Source organism: Prinia subflava, chromosome 12 (genome assembly GCF_021018805.1).
Source record: "Prinia subflava isolate CZ2003 ecotype Zambia chromosome 12, Cam_Psub_1.2, whole genome shotgun sequence".
Taxonomy (NCBI): Eukaryota; Metazoa; Chordata; class Aves; order Passeriformes; family Cisticolidae; genus Prinia; species Prinia subflava.
The window spans coordinates 492,839-510,772 of NC_086258.1; the positions used below are offsets into that span (position 1 = coordinate 492,839).

Below are 17,934 nucleotides of genomic sequence, written 5' to 3' on the forward strand. Positions count from 1 at the left end.
GCCCACATAACCAGTCTTGGATGGAAATGTCTCACAGCAGGAAACAGATTTCACAATGTCTTTAAAATGGGGGTTACTTTTTGAAATGTATCTTAAGGAAGTCAATGGAAAAATTCCTGTTAGTCACAATTATTACTAAGACAATAGTACAGTGTTTTTTACAATGTAAAAGGAACACAAATGAAAGGCAGTTTCTGGTACAGCTTTGCTGATAGTTTTACAAGGTCAGGAACACTTTACCTTGAGAAAAGTCCATCAGCATCTGTACACACTGATGTCAGCTTTGTCCAAGGAGCTCTATAGAAACGCAGCATACCAAGGTCAGAAGTGAGCCCTAGAAATAACCTATACACCAGTGGGTCTCAGCACACAGCAAAGCCAGCCTCAGGTGTAGGTATCTTCTACCCCAGGACTGCATCAGTGTTGTAAAAGCAGTGTCTGAGCCTTGGCTCAGGGAAAGAAATGCAGACACAGGTGAGATGACTGGATCTTTCTCCAAACACCTTTTTGCATGTACACATTTTGTACCTGTTTGTGGATACAGTTAGATATGAAGAAGCCTCCTAAAATTAATGCCAGACTCCCAGGCTGTATCCAACACAAGTGTTTTGTTACCTGCACCCATCAGAGAGGAAACTCAACTCTGGTGCTTTAACCCATGATACTGCAGAAAGCCACAACTAACACTTAGTGCATTCCTTACACTTGGGTATCTAGTAAAGAGAAATTTTATTTCTTACTCTAAGTCTGTCTGGGCTGAAGCATTCAAATTTGACTTTGGAGATAGTTTCCACCATCCAACTTGTAAGCTCTGTGTTTATTCCTCAGTAACTGATGTGCTGGCATCCTGAGAGAAAGGAAGAGGAGTGAGGGGAAGGATGCCACAGCTAACATACACCATGCCAGAGGTTTGGCTGCAGATGTGAAATATCTCTGTGTGACCTCAGAAGATCTGTTAGTGAACACATCCTGTGGCTTTGTGAGCATTATCATGAGACTTGGGCATCACAGTAATTCAAATTTGGTGATGAATCAGTCACAACACTCAATTTGATGCTCACCCCACTTGCACAGGATGTTCTCCCAGCTGGGAGGTGGGCAGTACCTGATTCAACAGAAGATCAGAATGAGGCAGGTGGAAAATGTCTGAAAATGACAAACAACTGCTGATCTTTTTTGTACAGTATACTCAGTCTTACAGAGTGCTTTCATACTGAATCAGGGGTTCATACCACAAGGCTGTGGCATTCTTGATCACATCCTGAAAGCTGGACTTAATGCACTGTTGAATCACAACCTTATGCAACTTCAGTGCCTGCACTGTCTTCTCCAGGTGGGAGGCAGGGCTTTCACAGCCACTTGCAACCAGCAAAATAAAACTTAAAACCACATCTGATCACTAGGACTGCAACAAGAACTTAAAAAAGGCACTGGAATTTCTGTGCTTCACTAAGCCAGCTAGAGCTAACAGTACTACAATAATTTTTGAAATCTTCCCCAGTCACCAGATGCTCTTTATATTTTCATCACTGAAATCCAGTTTGCACCATGTATCTCCTTCCAGGCAACACAGTAACATCCAAAGCAGAGTGATTTATACAACAACCCCTCCTTATTAACGTATCAAGCATATTGCAAAGATTCCAAGTACTTTAGACCACCTATTAAACACTTCCTTTGGATTATGGCTTCCAAAGACATATTCTTTAGCACTTATAACATAGAGCATCTGACAAAATTAAAAACATGACTGAAAAAAAATGAATAATAAAATAGAAAGAGTGATGAGAGACCATTTTGTCTTCTAAGCAGAAAGAGAAGAAAGGAGCAAATGAGGCTGCGGTGGAACTTCCTCCCCCAAGGCACTGTCCCATGACTGTAACTTCCTCCACCCTCTTCCATCTTACTTTTGTAATTCCAGTGGATGCTGGTGACTTGGATCTCCTGAGTTGGAATATATTCCTCAATAAATTTCTTTCCCTGCAGTCGATGCCAGAGTGTGGTTTTCCCAGTGTTCCTGTCCCCTCGGATGACAATTTTCACTGGAGAAAAGAGCAAGCAGACAAGTAAAGTGATTAAAAACAACTTGAAGAATGCTGTAAAAAGCATGCTAACTTTTTGCGAGCATTATTCAGATGTAATTAGTCTCCCATACTACACAGGCATGATGGGGTTCATTAGAAAACATGAGCCTCAGTCATTTAAATCAGTGTTTATTCAATAACTCACACCAGCTCAGCAGAATGATCCAACAGCAAGGTTGAATCTTCAGAATCTGCACAACTCCAGACAGCTGAGCCTGTGCTGTGATGGACACACTTGACCCCTTAAGCAAACCAGCAGCAGTTTGGTTCAGGCTTTAAAGGAAGCAAAGGCCTGAGCCATGGCTGGACCAAGAATTCCTCTAGGAAAGACAGAGAGAAGCAGCGACACAGCCAATTTGGAGCACATGAGCTTGGAACACCACACCAACCATGGATTAACACAAGAATACCAGGTGGTTTTTTCAAAACTTGTTTATCATGGAACAAAGAAAGATGTGAGTACAAGGAGCCTCCTGTGCACCCTTCCCGTTGAATGCAGACTATGACCCCCATGCTATCCCATCAATATGACAGACAGGATGAGCCTTCTCTGAGCTCTCCGTGCCCACAGGTGTGGCTGCATGGTGGGGACGGCCCTGGAAGCTGGGACACTCCTAAGCTTCTCCTCAACGCAGAGACCTTTTACCCCTGACAGATCAGCAGTCTAATCCAAACTGTTTCTAAACTGTGGCTGGACTGTCTGCCTGTGAGTCGCCCCTTCAACTGGGACACCTCTCTAGGTCTGAGGTCCCTTACCTGGGAATGAGAGATCCCGCCTCGCCCAACAGATCCTCAGTAAGGAACTGATGGCATGTGGAATTAATACTAATGAAACTGAGGCTCAGTATTAATTATTATAAATTCTGTATAGATAATTCCATTAGACATAAACTGTATGAGTCCAAGTCTGAGACTAAGATTGGGCCCAGAAGCACCTAAACTCCATCAGGAGTTTAGAAAGGGTGAGCCTTATAACTCAACAGGAGGGTCTCTGTGTCACTCATTCCACCTCAGTTCTAACTCAATTTTCTTTAAGTTTCACACATGTGGTAACAGACTGAACTTTGCTATCTACCTTTGCTGCACTTGAACAATATCATACCTAGACCACTTTTGCTTGTACAGCTGCTACTCATTCCTTACGTCATCCAAATCACCCATTTTTAACAACCTCCCATCCTCCTGCCTTCTCTACCTCTCCCTGGCCCTTACTCCCACTTTGTCATACCCTATTCCCTTGCTGGCCTTTTCTGCCAGGTTCTTCCTTCCATTACTTCCTCTATCATTTCCCTTTCTCCTCAAACACTTCTTGTGCCTTGAGAGGACCGAATCACAGAATGGTTTAAGTTGGAAAGGAACTTTAGGATCAACTATTCCAACATTCCCTCAGCAAGACCACCAGTAAACCATGTCCCCAGGTGCCACATCCATGTAGTTTTTAAATCCCTTCAGGAATGAGGACTCCACCACTGCCCTGAGCAGCCTGTGCCAGGGCTGGACAGCCCTTTCTGTGAAGAAATTTTCCCTAACAGCCAATCTAAACCTCATCATGCACAACCTGAGGCTGTTTCCCCTCCTGTTACTTGTTACTTAGTAGAGGAGGCTGACCCTCACCTGGCTACAGCCTCCTGTCACCAGGCCCTTGTGTTGGTTGCTTCAGTTTAGACAGAAACTCTTTCAAACTCTTCCAAGGAAAGTAAGCGTCCAAAATATCAAAAATTGTAGTAATTAATATCATGAACTTTCCAGACTCAATGCAAATGTTATCTTACTCTTTCTGAAAACTTTACCTATTATTTTCTAAATTTTCTGTTACAATGTGGAAATTTTTTCTTAATGCCACCTTTGTTTTTACTGGCAACCACAAGGCTACTGGAAAACATGAGCTGACCAAACTGAATTTTTATTCTTGTGGTTTGATTTGGAGCTATGATCCCCTGGAACATGGGCCACCTCAGAGACATCTAATGGCAGTCAGGTGATTAGCATTAGTTTGTGCATCATCATTTGGGCAAGGAGATCTGAGACAGAAGGCTATCTTCTGCTGAAGTTCAGGAGCTGCTGCAGGCATTTCAGAGAAGAGCTGAAGAAGTCAACTTGAAGATAAAGCACACAAAGTCTGCGGAAGAATTCTGTCTTGCTGCAGCTCCAGTGTGCTTTTGTTGTAGTACACAGAGGTTTATTCTTTTTCAGAGCTGTTTATTCTTTTTCAAAATTATTTACCACATCAAGATAACAAAGGAAAAATGAACACAGTATTTACAGACTGACTTCACTTAAAGGTCCCAGCGCATCTCTACAGACATAGCAAACCAGTTACTGCATTTCTTGTCACCTTGTGCATGATTATTTCCTACTTACAGATGGTAAAACAATCGACAGAACACCCCTTTGATTTTCTGGAAACATGAAGCCAGTCCACAGCACAGGCAGAATGAGACTCCATTTATCCCCTTTCAACCCCAAATCTCTTCAAATGCTGTCACTGCCTGCCCTAAAATGTTCAAATACATATCCCAACCCCCCCACTTCCCCTTCCCCAAAATGCAGCATGAGATACTAAAACAGTGAGTTTAAGGGACAAATAGACCCCTCCTTAAACAGTCAGGCTGCTCTCAAGATGCACTTTCAGGATCACCACCAGGTGATGTGGTTGTGAGCTCTGTCCAGAAGGGACAGTCTTACCTCACGCCAACATCATTTTTTATGCACTTAAACATGGAGCTGGATCAAGAAACTTAAATGGCTGATAAATAACCTCAAAATTATCTATTTTAAGCTTCTTCCCTATCTCCAGTGCCCAGCTGAATGAGCAGCCTGAGCAGCACCTGAGAAGCATGGCTGGAGTGGAAGGGAATCCCCCCATCCCTAATCAGCTCATGTTTAGATCAGTGCAAGGTGCTTGTGGCACCACACACTCAGTCTGAGCAGGTCCAAGGGCCCCTTCCAGCTCCAGCACTCTCCATTAGGATCTCTCTTCTCCTACATAGTGTACAAGTTCTCACTGACTCTTTCCCTGAAGAAAGAAAAAAGTCTTTAAAAACAGAACAGGAAGAAGGCAGGTGACACAAATTGCTTTTTGCAAGGCAAAGTCTGTATTTGCGACTTTGACTGGGGCAGGTGTGCTCAGTGACAGGTACCTGCAAGGCAGGAAGGCCTGAATGAGCTTCCAAGCACAGCCAGGCTGGTGTATCATAGGCCTGGGCTGTGGCTGAACGTGGAAAGAGGAACAGTAATTATAGGTGAGGTTAATGCTATCAAGTAAAACTGTTGCCTTATTTTGATTTGAAGTTAAATCAGTACTTACTGCAAACAGCCAGAGGTTTGTAGCAAAGACAGGAGAATTATCTGTGGGAAGAACAGTAGGGACAGCGAATAGATCAAGAGGCAAGGAAAAAGCTAAACAAATCACTTTATTCATATTGTCACTGCATCCGGAAAAACAGAGGGATTTCCATTCTCCAGATGGGGAAATGAAAGCAGAGCAGTGATGATACAGGCCCAGAGAACAGGTCTGAGACCAACTCAGAACTAGAAATCAGGAATTCCCAGCTTTGCCCACATTCCTCCAGGACCCTGCAGCAAAGATCCTGAAACTATTAACCCCAGTGAGAGAGTCATAACCTTACGCTCATTATGGTCTTTGGGATTTCAACTGAAATGCTTTGTTCTGCTGCAAAAAGCAGCACTACCTGCTCTACAGACTCCCTCCCAAGCACACTTCCCATGGGCACAGGCCAGCAGGAGGCAAAGCAGGGCTGGCACGTGCTGCACAAACACCTATGTGTGAGAAAACCTAGCAGAAAACAAGAGAAGGTGGGAAGTGGCAGGAAGAGGAGAAGCCTTCCTTTTGGGAGTTGTGCTGAATGAAAATACTTAACAATGAGTCTGGGAACTACAACTTTAAAGCAACACAAAAGAAGGACTATAATGCTTACTAAAAAGGTACATAGTATTAGTTAAGTTTTGTCTTTTAAGGAATATGTTAGGCAGAAAAATTAATAAGGAGAGGGAGTGGGGGGAATTCTTGGAGCTACTGACTTTGGTATCCTAGCAGAGATGACTGTTCAGCCTGTGCTCCAGGAACACATAGCAGTGGGGTTTGTCAAGTGATACACTGCATGCAATGTGTAAAGCCCAGAGCAAGGGTTCTATGTCTGGGGATCAGAATGAATGAACATTTGGCACCTCCATGTCTTTTGTTCCTGATCAGCAGATCCCAGGACCATTGTTTGCCCATCACTGCCTTACATAAACGGTCATATTTGAGGACCCTGGTACTCAAAATTACATTCTGCAACCACTCTTGTCATTTGTTCAAACAAGCACTGCTGCCAAAGGCATGAGAGCCACTTCCTCTTACTTGCTCTTGCCACACTCCCTCACAGGGCCAGCACAGCCCTTGGAACAGCCATGTAGCACGCCTGATCCAGGGTATCCCAAGCAGGAAAACGAGCAAGTTTTCACAAAGACTGGCTCCCCACCCCTAGAGTCATGATCCCTTATAAACATTCCAGCCATGACACACATGGCATTTTCATGTCATTTTCAGCTCTGTGCTTTCTGAGTGCTGAGGGAAATCTGGTGTTAACTGGATGCGAACCACAGCAGCTCCATACAGATGGAACAGAGTGTGCGTGTGCTGGAATGCAGTATGGAAATGCTTTTGTTTTACAATAGAATGTCCCAAGCAAAGGACATGATTGCTGCCAAAGGCTGATACTGGTCTCTGCTCTCATAATTTCATTAGAAATCTAAACCTTCCCACCCTGTAATGCTCTTCCTTTTGAGATGTTGACCGTGTAGGAGAGGGACCATCAAAAGAAATCATTTGGGTTCAACTTAGTGCTCTATTCTACCCAGGCTCTGTAACCATCAGTGACATTAAAACACTTCACAGCCTTCAGCATCACCTCAAACACAGGGCTATCTGTCAAAAAATGTACCTGAGAGACCCAGGGCTGGCACAGCAGGGGCTGCTCTGAGCCCAGGGAGGCACCCAGAGGCAGGTACAAGGCCTGTGTCCCAGCCTGCTTTATCAGCGAACAACTCAAGGTATTCTCAACCTAACCTATACACTAAGTATATTTCTGGGAAGGAAGTAGGCTTCACTCTGGATCTGTAGTGGTCTAATGCAGCAAAGAAACTTTTCTGTAAAACAAATCACAGCGCCCTTTGGTTTAGGTTTAGACAGTTTCAGGGAAACAGAGAAGCTGTAAAGATCTTTGTGTGCTAACAGTGGCTCCAAACCACATCCTGCACTCCTCGGCTGAATGTCAGGAATTTGGTAAGAAAGGGGAATTGGCAATGCACAGGATTTGCAGTTCTGTCCTTCCTGAGCAATGGCCCTTGTAATGACACTCCTTCACAGCCCACCTTCAACTGACATCACCTCACCAGGCTGGAACGTTCCCCCATCTCCCCAGTGCCATTGCTGGGGGGGGGTACCTGGAAGCCCTTTGGTAAGCCAGCCTGTATCTCCTATAAATATTATGTAACAGTATTGCTGGGAAGAGTTACTATGGAGACTGGAAAGCTTGCCTTAAGGCAGTGCCAGAAAGCTGCACTTTTCAGTTATAGAGCAGTAACTAGAACACAAATCCTGGTAAGACAGAGCACAAACCGAAAACCTTCCTAAGGCTTTCACTAATATGGCAAAAACCAGTAAAGCTACAGTTAGCATTTTTGGCCTTAAAAGAATCGCAGGCAGGTGCTCATCCACCAGGTCTGGCATAATGCAGGCACCATGGAGCAGAGCTGGTCCCATCCTGTGCCAGCAGGATGCAGCTGATCCCTTCTGGCCACAGCACAAACCTTCCCTGTCTGAGAAGTCAGCTCCTGGCTCTTACATAATTCACAAGCTGGTATTAGCTACCTGATCTCTGGCACTCAGCTGCCCGTGCAGCATGCAGGTCTTGTGGGCTGAGGACACGTGAAGCCTCTGCACAAACCAACAGTCTGAGACCAGCAGATCTCCAGTACATGTTTAAGGATGCAGTGCTGTGTTCTAAGGCAGCACCTTCATTCTCAACCCCATCTTTCGCTGGAAATCTGGTCTCAACAATCACACTGCTGCTTTTCACATTCAGGACTGCTTGCTAGGACACTAATTTTATAGATTAAACAGCATTGGCATATCTGCAGATGCGCTATGGATAAAGGCACCAAATGCTCTCTCTAACAAAGCAGAGCACTTCAAAACCTCAGTCCCAAAGCATAGCCAACCTCCATAATATTAAACAAAGAAAAAAAGACCCCAAAATCCAAATGTAACTACTCCATCACATTCAGTTTCAGACCAAGATCCAACAGAAGCTCTATTAATCCAACACGTGTGCCTTTACAGAAATTATCCAATGCCACGTTTACAAATCAGTCTTTTCCCCACCTGCCAATCTCTCAGCTTTCTGCAATCTGCCTCTCCTGCCGGCCTGGATCCACGTAGATGAGCTGCTACTCGCAGCACTCTCTGGAACCAGCTCTGTTTTCAGCAGGAATGACATAACTGCTGTCCCTGTCTCACAATTGTTACTTTAGGACATATTTCACATACTTGAAGTGCCCTCCTGAAACACAGTATTAGGAATCACTTTTACTGAGCTCCAAGGGAAAAATGCGGCCCTAAGTCTCAACACTGAGAGGAAAAGAATTCTGAAAAGGTTCCTCAAGAAAAGAGCAAATGTATCAGTTGCAGAAAAGGCAGTCAGGGTGAAATGATGTACCAAGGGCACACAGAAGTATTCACTGTCCATCTTTTATTAAAGTCCTTTTCAATATACTTTTATCATACAACCACTACAGCTTGATTATAAACACCATTACCCTGCGCTGCAGGGAAGGTCACCCACGCACTCAGGGGAGTTACCCTCTGGATGCTCGAACAGACAGAAACCGATGTACATTCTCTCCTGTGCCACAGCCGGCAGGCAGCGCTCAGGGACGCTGCTGCACCGCGGGTCCCGAATCCTACACCGAAAGCGAAAAGTTTCCCATCTCTCGCTCCTCCCACAAGCTCCAACATTTAATTCCACACTTGGCTTTGAGCAAATACGGATAAAAACACCAACCTGCACAAAGAAAGCACACGCACTCCCAGATCCTCTGCGGTCCCCGGGCACCCCACGGGGCGCCAGACAGGCCCACCCGCCTCCCCCCGGGCTGGCCGAGCCGACCCAGCCCAGCGCTCCGACTCACTGTTATATTGGACTCCCTTGGCAAACCTCCTCTGCAGCGCCTGGTTCATGGACTGCAGCCCCGCAGGGATGTTTTTGTCGCGGACCGCAGCCTGGTCCGAGCCCACCAGCTTCTTCAGGGCGGAGAACATCTTCGTGGTCCCACACCGGCACCCCAAGGAACGCGCCAAGCGCGGGCTGAGGGGCCGGGCGGCCGCGGCGGAGGCACGGGGCGGCTCAGGGCTGCGGCGGGGCCGGCCTGGCCATGCGGGGCGGAGGTGTGCGGACCCGGCCCGGCAGGAGGAAGCTGCACGAGGGGAAGGGAGACACTATCGGGGCATGTCCCGGCGCGGGGCAGTGGACCTGATGACAGGGAACGGCGCGGGGCGGTGGGGCCGGGCCGCTCAGCCCCGCCGGGGGCCAGTGCCGGGGGCCGGGCGTGGGGAGCGGGGGCGGTGCGCGGTTCCCGCCGCCGCCATCTTAGCTCTTCCGCCTCACCGCGGCGGGCCGGGGCACGCGCGGCGCGGGTACGGGGGCCGGCGGGGGACAGAAGGGCGCGTAGCGCGGTTGCCTCGGGGATCCCTGTGAATCTTCCCGTGGCCCCTTCGAAGGCCGAGTGTAGCCCAACTCGCCCGAGACCCCCTCAGCGTGACCCCCATAACCACGGCCGTGCCCTCCTGGGACCGCCACAGCCCCCCAAGAATTCTCAATCCCCCCTTGGCAGCTTCACAGCCCCCCACCCGTGACTCCCATAACCTCTCATGAGGCCACCGCACCATCCCTGGGACCACCCTCAAAACACCTCTAATCCCTTCCTGGGACCCCTAACCCCCAATATCTGGGACTACCATAACCCGTGTCGTCCGCTCCTATGCCAGCCCCATTTTCCCGTGACCCTCATAGCCTCCTAACTCTTCTATGACCCCTCAGGGTCCTCTCTGCCACACCGTAATCTCATGCTGCAAACCCTATATAACTCCCCGTGATTGCCCCCCCCCTCCCCGTGCCCACCTTCTCAGCCACACACCGGTCTCCCGGTCCCACCGTGACTCCGGGCCAAATGCAATCCTTCACCTTCATGGAGGAGCAGACACTACCCTCCCTTGCTGTCCCCTTCCCGGCAGCCCACCCCCACCCCTGGGAAATGGGCGCCGGACCCCTCCAGCAGGACCCCTGAGCCTCTCGGTGCCCCACCGGCCACCCTGGCCCTGTGTGGGAGAGGGCAGCGGCCTGAGGACGGGTCAGAGACTCAGTGGGGATAACCTAATAACCCACAGAGGTGGGGACACCCGCCAGGGAGGCCAGAGAGGACCCCACAGCATCCCCTGCCCCTCCTGTGCCCCTCACCCCGCTCCCCAGCGGCTTTAGGATCGACACTGGGCTCCTTGGTCACATGAGAGACATTTATTGCAGGAGGTATCTCCTGTGCTGCCACAACTGCCAGCACCGTCCTGCAGGACTCTGGTGCTGGGTGCCTGCCCCTCATCCTCTGCCTGCATCAGTTTGAGAGATGCAGGAACTCCTCGTCCTCTGCAAGTGGAGAGACACAGCAGGTGATGGACAGACCTCCAGACCCCTCATCACCCTGCAGTCACAGATGATGGTTGCTGCTTCCTACTTTGTCCCTGCCAGCAGTGATAGGTGAGGACAGCAGCCTAGACCATGTGTGCATATCCATGTTGTCCTGCACTTTGTATCCCACCACTTGCCATGGTGGCATTAAGGTACTTTATATTGCTGGCAGGGATTATATAAGATGGGTTCTGCCCTACGACAGGCTCCATCTGCCATCTGTGGGGTCAGACCAAGTCCCCAGCTCCTGCCCTTCTGGGAACAGGCTCGCACAGGGCTGGATATGGTGGAAGACGCCTCAGTCACCCCTCTCTGCAGGAAGGTTTTCCCTGCTACACTCCTGACAACCTGGTCATCACTTCCCCTGAGGGCTGAGCAGTGCCTGTTGTGCCTCCCAAGGAGGTTCAGTATGAAAACCCCTGCACTGGCTGGAGCTGGGGGGCCTGGCAAGTGTCATACCTCTGACAGGGAGCCAACCTCTGGGTTGGTACTTAGTTGATGTCAGGGTTCCCACCCCTCCAAATCTTTCAGCCCAGGGGCTGCTGCCTCCACTGCTCCCCACTGCACCCCAACCTGCCTGGGGACATTCTCTCTCTCATCAAGACCACTGAAGTTCAGTCATGGGCTCAGTGTGTCTGCAGCCTGCCAGCCTCACTGTGCCATACTGTATGCAGGTATCTGTGTGTCTGCAGGCTGTATCCCCTACCCAGGACAGCTGTACCCTAGGCACAACACAAAACCATCCCACACCCATCATGGACCCATGACAAACTGACCCCAGCCCAAGGACACACCCATCCTGGGTCCATCCTGAATGACCCATCCCAGGCAGAGTACAAAACCAATCTAGACCCATTACAGAGCCAGACTGACCCTGAACCCATGACAAACCCATCCCAGGCCCACAATGGACCCATCCTGGACCCATCCAGAGTCAGGACAGACCCAACCAGAACCAGGACAGCCCTGTCCCCACCCCAGGTAGACCTAGTGCAGGACAGGAGGTGGTGCAGGCTGCTGCCCTGGGCTGGGGGGCCAAGGGGGAATACCTGCCAGCTGAGGAGCCCCGCAGTACTCCTTGCACTCCTTCTCCGAGTAGAACTGGTTTCCGTTGCCCTTGCAGCCCCCATAGCTGAAGGTGATGCACTTGCCCTGGGCTGCATCAAAGGCCCAGCGTGACACCAGTGTCTGGCAGGGACCCGGGACAATGGGCAGCCTGCAGGCAGCTGCAGGGACAGGAGCTGCATGAGGCGGAGGGTCCAGGGACCCCCACACCTCCCACATGGATGCCAGACACGTGGCACTCAAGGCAATGCTCAGATCCTTTGTGATGCCTCAGCAAAGGCACCTCCAGTGCCCCGGCCTGGCTGGGATTCTCACCCTCTGTCCGGCATGCCTGCAGACACTCCTTTTCTGAGTAGAAGTTGTTGCCATTGCCCAGACAGCCTCCATAGAGGAAAATTTCACAGGCCATGGAGGAGGAGTTGTAGAAGAAGCGGGAGAGCATCCCACTGCAGGGTCCGGGGTCCCGGCTCAGCCGGCATGAGTCTGTGGACCAGCAGACCATGGGTCACTAGCAAATGGGAGTGCAGGCTGGGGGGTCCTGATGCAGCCCCATCCCCTGGGACCTACCTTCCTTATTGCCAATGTAAGTGGGCAGGGGTCCTGCAGCTGAGCCCTCCTCCAGGGGCAGGACTGCTCTCCGTGCCCTCTGCATCAGTAAGGAAACACAGAGCTGCCATCAGTCCCTGCCTCTGATTCATGCTGCCCACCCCATTGCCCTCACGGTGGGCGGTGTGAGGGGCACCTCAGGCTCCAACCCTCCTCTGTGCTCCCACGTCTCCAGTCACTGATCTTGGTCTGCAGGCTATGATCCCTCCACATCTCATGATCTTCCCAGCCCTGTGCTATTCCAGGGTGGGGTCCACAATCCCAGGTTGTGGATAAAGACACTCAAAGTGCTGAAGTCATGCCCCATGCTGGGGATGTGCCTCAATGGTGTGTTACCTGCTCTTGAGTCAACTGGGTTGTTTCTCCTATGAAAGTTCCTTTCCCCCTGGAAAATCTTTCAACACTCAACCCTGAGAGGCTGGGAGGTGGTGAGTGATGGAAGTTGAAGGACCAGTGGGTGCTAAGCCCCTGGAGAAGGGGCCTACAGCCTGGCTGGGACACACAAACAGTCAAGGAGCAAGGAAACACCAGCAACCTTCACACTGCTAAAAAATCAGAGTAGGAAAGACTTCCACTTGGACATAAGTTCTTGTGCCCAACTGGCCACCAGGACCCTCCCCCGGCAGCCTGCACCTGCCTTGACCCCATACTTGCAGACAAAGCCTATCAGCAGAGGTGGAAGAGCAACTCCCAGCATAGTCAGTGGAGCCACTGCCCAAACAACATATCCTGCCCATGGAGCTGTCTCCCTGGACTCCAGTGAGTTTGGCTTGGAAGGGATGTCTCTGGCCTTGATCCACTTCAGAAGGTCCCAGCTGGCCCACTCACCTGGGGAGCATTTTCAGTCTCCTGAGGAACACATTCACCTGGCCCAGGAGGAGGAGAGAAGATGAGCAGTGTGAGAGGGGAGGTGTCCTGACAAACTCACCTCAGTGAGTCCAGCACTGTGCGCATGCAGGACCCTGGGCAAGGGGACAGCCTCCTAGTTCCACCCAACATTTCTTCCCCACTCACAGAAGCACCATTCTAAAATGTCCATACCTCCCTCCATCTCCCTGAAATCCCCACACCCCCCTAGATCCCCAAAATCCTGCACACCCCCCCCCCACACACAATATACACACCCTGTCCATCACACTAGCCCCTTCAGAACTGCAGACTGAGCAAGGAGCCAGGTGCTGGCAGCACCCAGCCTGGGGACCAGACACCAAGTGTCCCATGCCCTCATCCCAGCACAGTGGTGTGGTTGCATTGACCTGACAGCCCAGCACAGACCCCTCTGACTGGAAGCTGATTTCTCTGGTGAAATCCTGACTGATACATGGTCTTATTTCCTTTTCATCCCATGCTACCAAAGCATTTGTCTCTCCTCCCTCCCTCCTGACCATCCCCCATCTCCCCAGCTTGGCAGACCCAGAAGGAGCAGCTGGAGTGCTCTGGCAGCATGAAAGGCACATGCCCCATGGGAGGTTACCTCTGTTGGCCAGGATGAAGATGGAGTCTTCGGGGATGCCCATTTCCAGAGCGAGCTGATGGAAAGATTCAATGAGGTCCTCCCGCAGCTGCGGACTCCTCCCTGGGAAAAAGAATGAGCTGTGAGCAGAGTTGGTGCAGAAGTGCAGCCCCCAAGCACCCACCAAGCTCAGGTGGCTGCAGGCAGGTGCAACACCAGCCTCCTGATCCTTCCCAATATAGAATCAGGGAAGCAAAGATCGAGCCCATCCATTGACCCAGCACTGCTATGTCCACCCTAAAATATGTACCTAAGCCCCATATCTACATGTTTTTAGAACTCTTCCAGGCACAGTGATGTCACTGCTTCCCTAGGCAGCCTGTTGTCCTTAACCAGTCTTGACCAAGGGCTTGGAAAAGTGGGTTTAATGTTTCTTAATCATGGGAGACAGCATCTCCTCCCACTTCTGGGCTGTGTTTCCTCTAAGCAGATATCACCACCTTCATCCCAAACACCTTGCTGGTTTGGATGTTCAGTGCCTGATGAGGTCTCATGGAGTCATGAGACTCTGCCATGCCAAAGATGAGCTGATCTAAGCCATCATTTTCAAAGCCCATGGTCAGATCCCTTAAGGCCAAGGGAGATGAGAGACCCTTGGGTGGTGTTTTTGGGCTGTACTGGTCCACCCTAGAGCCTGCTTGCCATCAAGTGCCATGGCCAGACATACCATACAGCTTCAAGGTGGTACTTGGACCAAAACTGCTTTTCTTCTCCATCAGAATGACAGCATATTCTTCATAGTTGGTACGGAGCACATAAGACTGGATAGACATATCCCATTCTGGGTGAGACAGAAACACAGGGATGTCATTCCTGCCCCTCACAGTGAGATGGAGCAGTGTAGGACAGTCCCAAAACTGGGGACTGAAATCAGGCATCTAATTAAAAAAATGATTTTTGGGAAGCAGAGTCAGATACAACCATGACTCCATTTAGGCTCACCAGTCTCTTAGCTGAAGAGGTTGGAAACCAAGAGCTGCAAACAACTGAGATACCACTAATACTCCTGAAGTGTGGTTGGTCCCTGCCCCAGCCTGGGACCCTGAGGACAGGAGTGACCTGCTGCAACATCTCATCATCCTGTGGCTATGCAGGGACAGTGCTCAAACAGCCCTTTCCCTGCAGCTTTACTCTATATTTTGGCTGGAAATGACCCAAACTGTGTAGTGGCCCTGCTTTTCTGAACCCCTTCCACCTCTGCCAGCTGTCCCCAGAGCGGGTCCCCATCTCCCAGCCATGCCTCAGCCCAACTTACTGGGGTTGTAGTAGGTGTATTTGCCTGGGGTGCTGGTCTTCTGGTACTCCCCTGAGACTTGTGTGCAGTCACCTTGCCTGGAGAGAGGAGAAAACAATCAGCTACTTGGAGGGATTGTTTTCCCTGGTTATGGCACAAAAATCATGTCTGGGGCACCAAGGCCATGGTGCAGGATCTCTGAAATTGTGCTGCCCAAGGCATTGGGTATTTGAGCCCAATCCAGCCCCTCCTCAGGGCTCAGATGCCAGACAGAGCAAGTAACCCCTGTGTGTCCCAGCCCCTGGGAGAGGGAACACCCCTGAATGAGGTGGCTTTGGAGGAGGCTCAAGCACCTCCAGCAGTGCTCCCAGCAGTGTGCCATACCGCAGCCTGGTGCTGGTAGTGCTGATCTGGTCAGCACTGGGGCCAGGGCCCAGCACCAGAGTGCCCATGCTGAACTTCTCCTTGTAGTTCTTCATCCATTTGCAGGTCGTGCCGATGGCGATGTCAAACCACTTCCCGTACATCTGCAGGGAGAAGAGAGAGATGTCTGCACGGTGACCCCTCTTCACCAAGCTGGGACATCACCTGGTTTTATGCAGAGTTGAAATACTTCTGACCCAGGGAGAAACTGGGAGGTGATGATGCAGGGTGCAGAGGCCAGAGGTGCTGCAGGATTTGCGAAAGTGTATGGGCACTGAACAGAATTTTCCTTGGTTCCCTGACTACAAGGCAGGGCTGGAGGCATCAGGCTGGCATCCCCCCATGTATACCAGTCAGACCCAGACTTGGGCACACGTGCAGGGCTGTATGAAGCCTGGCAGGGTGAGTTATGAGAGATCTCCCAGGCAGCCTGCATTGTACAGAAATCCTGCATGCTGAACCACAGATATTACACGGGACTCACCTGCCCTGGCACTTGGACTGCAGCTGCCCTGCCTGGGGTTTGCCAGGATGAGGCCACCCCCAAGGCAGGCACCTCCTGAGGGGCACCCAGAGAGTGTCACACTGCCAATGCTTGTACTGCACAGCCTGGCATGGGCATGGGCATTATTGCCCTTTTTTCCTGGAGGAAAATGGAAGAAATCTTACCCCCTCCCTTTTGTCCCCAGAATTAAGGAACCACAAGCTCCCATTACCTGCTCAGCTTCAAAATTCTCCTGCACTTGGATATCTTCATCCTGATTTCCGATGGGGGTTCCATGAGCCACAGTGAAGAGGAGGAGGGAAAGGAGACCCCAAATAATCATGGCTGGTGGCTTCAGAGTGCTGCTGAGCCTCAGCACTCCGGTGGGATCCTGGACTCTGCGCTGCCCACACTGTGCAGCACTGTGACCTTCAGACCAGGGCCAGCGGGGCCAGTCAGCCTGCGGGGGGGGGCTGCTGGGGGAGGTGGGATGTACGGCCTGGGGAGCACCACTGCCCTTGGTGGTGGCAGGGATTTGCAGGGAGCTGTGCGGGGTGCAGGAGTGGAGACAAGCACCCTCCCAGCTACACCAGGCTGAGCTCCTCACCCTTGCCTGTTCCTACACCATGGGGCCAGGAGCTGTCTTTCTCCTTTACTCTGTCTTGCAATTCATACTCCTGCTCTGTCATCCTACAAAGATCTCCACCCCTGATGGACCAGCCTGACCCTATGGTGAGGAGAGCACTGAGGGATGCCCAGTGCTTACCCCAGGCTATCTAATCAGTGTCCATAGGGAACAGAGTCCGAGTTTCCTGCTCCCCTTCTGGATCCCTTCCAGGAAGTCCCAAGCAGATGGCCAGCATCCAGGATCTGGCTGGGTGTGACCCATCCCACAGTCGAGGGTCCCTGGGCTGGGAGGAGCAGGAAATGCTGGGCCATCCTCAATCCTTCCCAGCAGTGTTTGCCTTCGTGGGATGATTAACAGAAACCAAACAGCCCGATAGAAACTGCAAACAGAGCAAAGGGCAGGAGCCTCTTGCAGGTGGCCATGGCCCAGTATTTGTGGAGAAGAGCCAGAGCTGGCGGCACACTGGCAGAAGTCAGCCGAACTTTCACCCTCCACTCCCTCACTGACGGACCCTTGGAAAAGGACCAGCAGGTGCTGCTGTCGGGGCACGGGGCTGCGTGGTAGGGTGGAACTGGCAGAGACAGCCTGGACATGTCCACAAACAGACCTTCCTGCCGCATCCCGGTGTGTCGGGAGCGCGAGGCAGGCACTGACCTGCGGCACAGACGCCTCCGGCAGCCCCCTCCTCCTCGCCCAGCCTACTCTCTCTGGAGGAGCATCCCCGGCGCCGCAAACCCTGGGCTCCAGCCCCAAGCCCCCAGTCCCTCCCCAGGGTCCCCACGCAGGGTCCCCGTTGTCCCGGTCCCTCCACCACGAGGTGGCAGCCGGCGGTAAGGAATGACAGCCCCGCTCCGGCCCCGCCGCAGCCACGGGCGGGTGGAGGGGTTCTCCTGGACCCTCTTCCTGCAGCAAGGGGCACCGGGGAAACCTGTACTTAGAGGAGGCTTGTAAAAGACAGGGAAGGTGACTTTGTACACAGGCAGAGAGTAATAGGACAAGGGGCAACTATTTTAAACGAGGAGATCTTTATATTAGATATTAGGAAGAAATTGTTCCCTGTGAGAGTGGGGAGGCCCTGTCACAGGTTGCCCAGAAGGCCTGTGCTGCCTCATTTCTGGAAATGTCCAAGGCCAGGTTGGACAGGGCTTGGAGC

At 51.2% G+C, this 17,934-nt stretch overlaps 2 protein-coding genes across 2 annotated transcripts in view; both read right to left on the reverse strand.

The window, feature by feature from the left end:
- RABL6 (RAB, member RAS oncogene family like 6) overlaps positions 1-9,764 on the reverse strand; it is a 54,796-nt gene extending 45,032 nt beyond the window's left edge. The window contains exons 1-2 of the mRNA XM_063409006.1: positions 9,279-9,764; positions 1,908-2,042 (exon numbers count right to left, since the gene is read on the reverse strand). Of these exons, the coding sequence (XP_063265076.1) occupies positions 1,908-2,042; positions 9,279-9,408 (265 nt within the window). The 5' untranslated portion in view covers positions 9,409-9,764. The remainder of the gene's footprint in view (positions 1-1,907; positions 2,043-9,278) is intronic.
- Positions 9,765-10,754: 990 nt separating this feature from the next.
- On the reverse strand, positions 10,755-16,541 carry AMBP (alpha-1-microglobulin/bikunin precursor). Its single transcript, XM_063409768.1, has 10 exons — positions 16,386-16,541; positions 15,631-15,773; positions 15,268-15,344; positions 14,680-14,793; positions 13,974-14,075; positions 13,328-13,365; positions 12,461-12,539; positions 12,209-12,376; positions 11,878-12,054; positions 10,755-10,786 (listed from the first exon to the last, which is right to left on the reverse strand). Exons 1-10 carry the CDS (start codon positions 16,494-16,496, stop codon positions 10,755-10,757), a joined length of 1,041 nt encoding a protein of 346 aa, XP_063265838.1. The 5' UTR covers positions 16,497-16,541.
- Between the last annotated feature and the right edge of the window lie 1,393 nt (positions 16,542-17,934).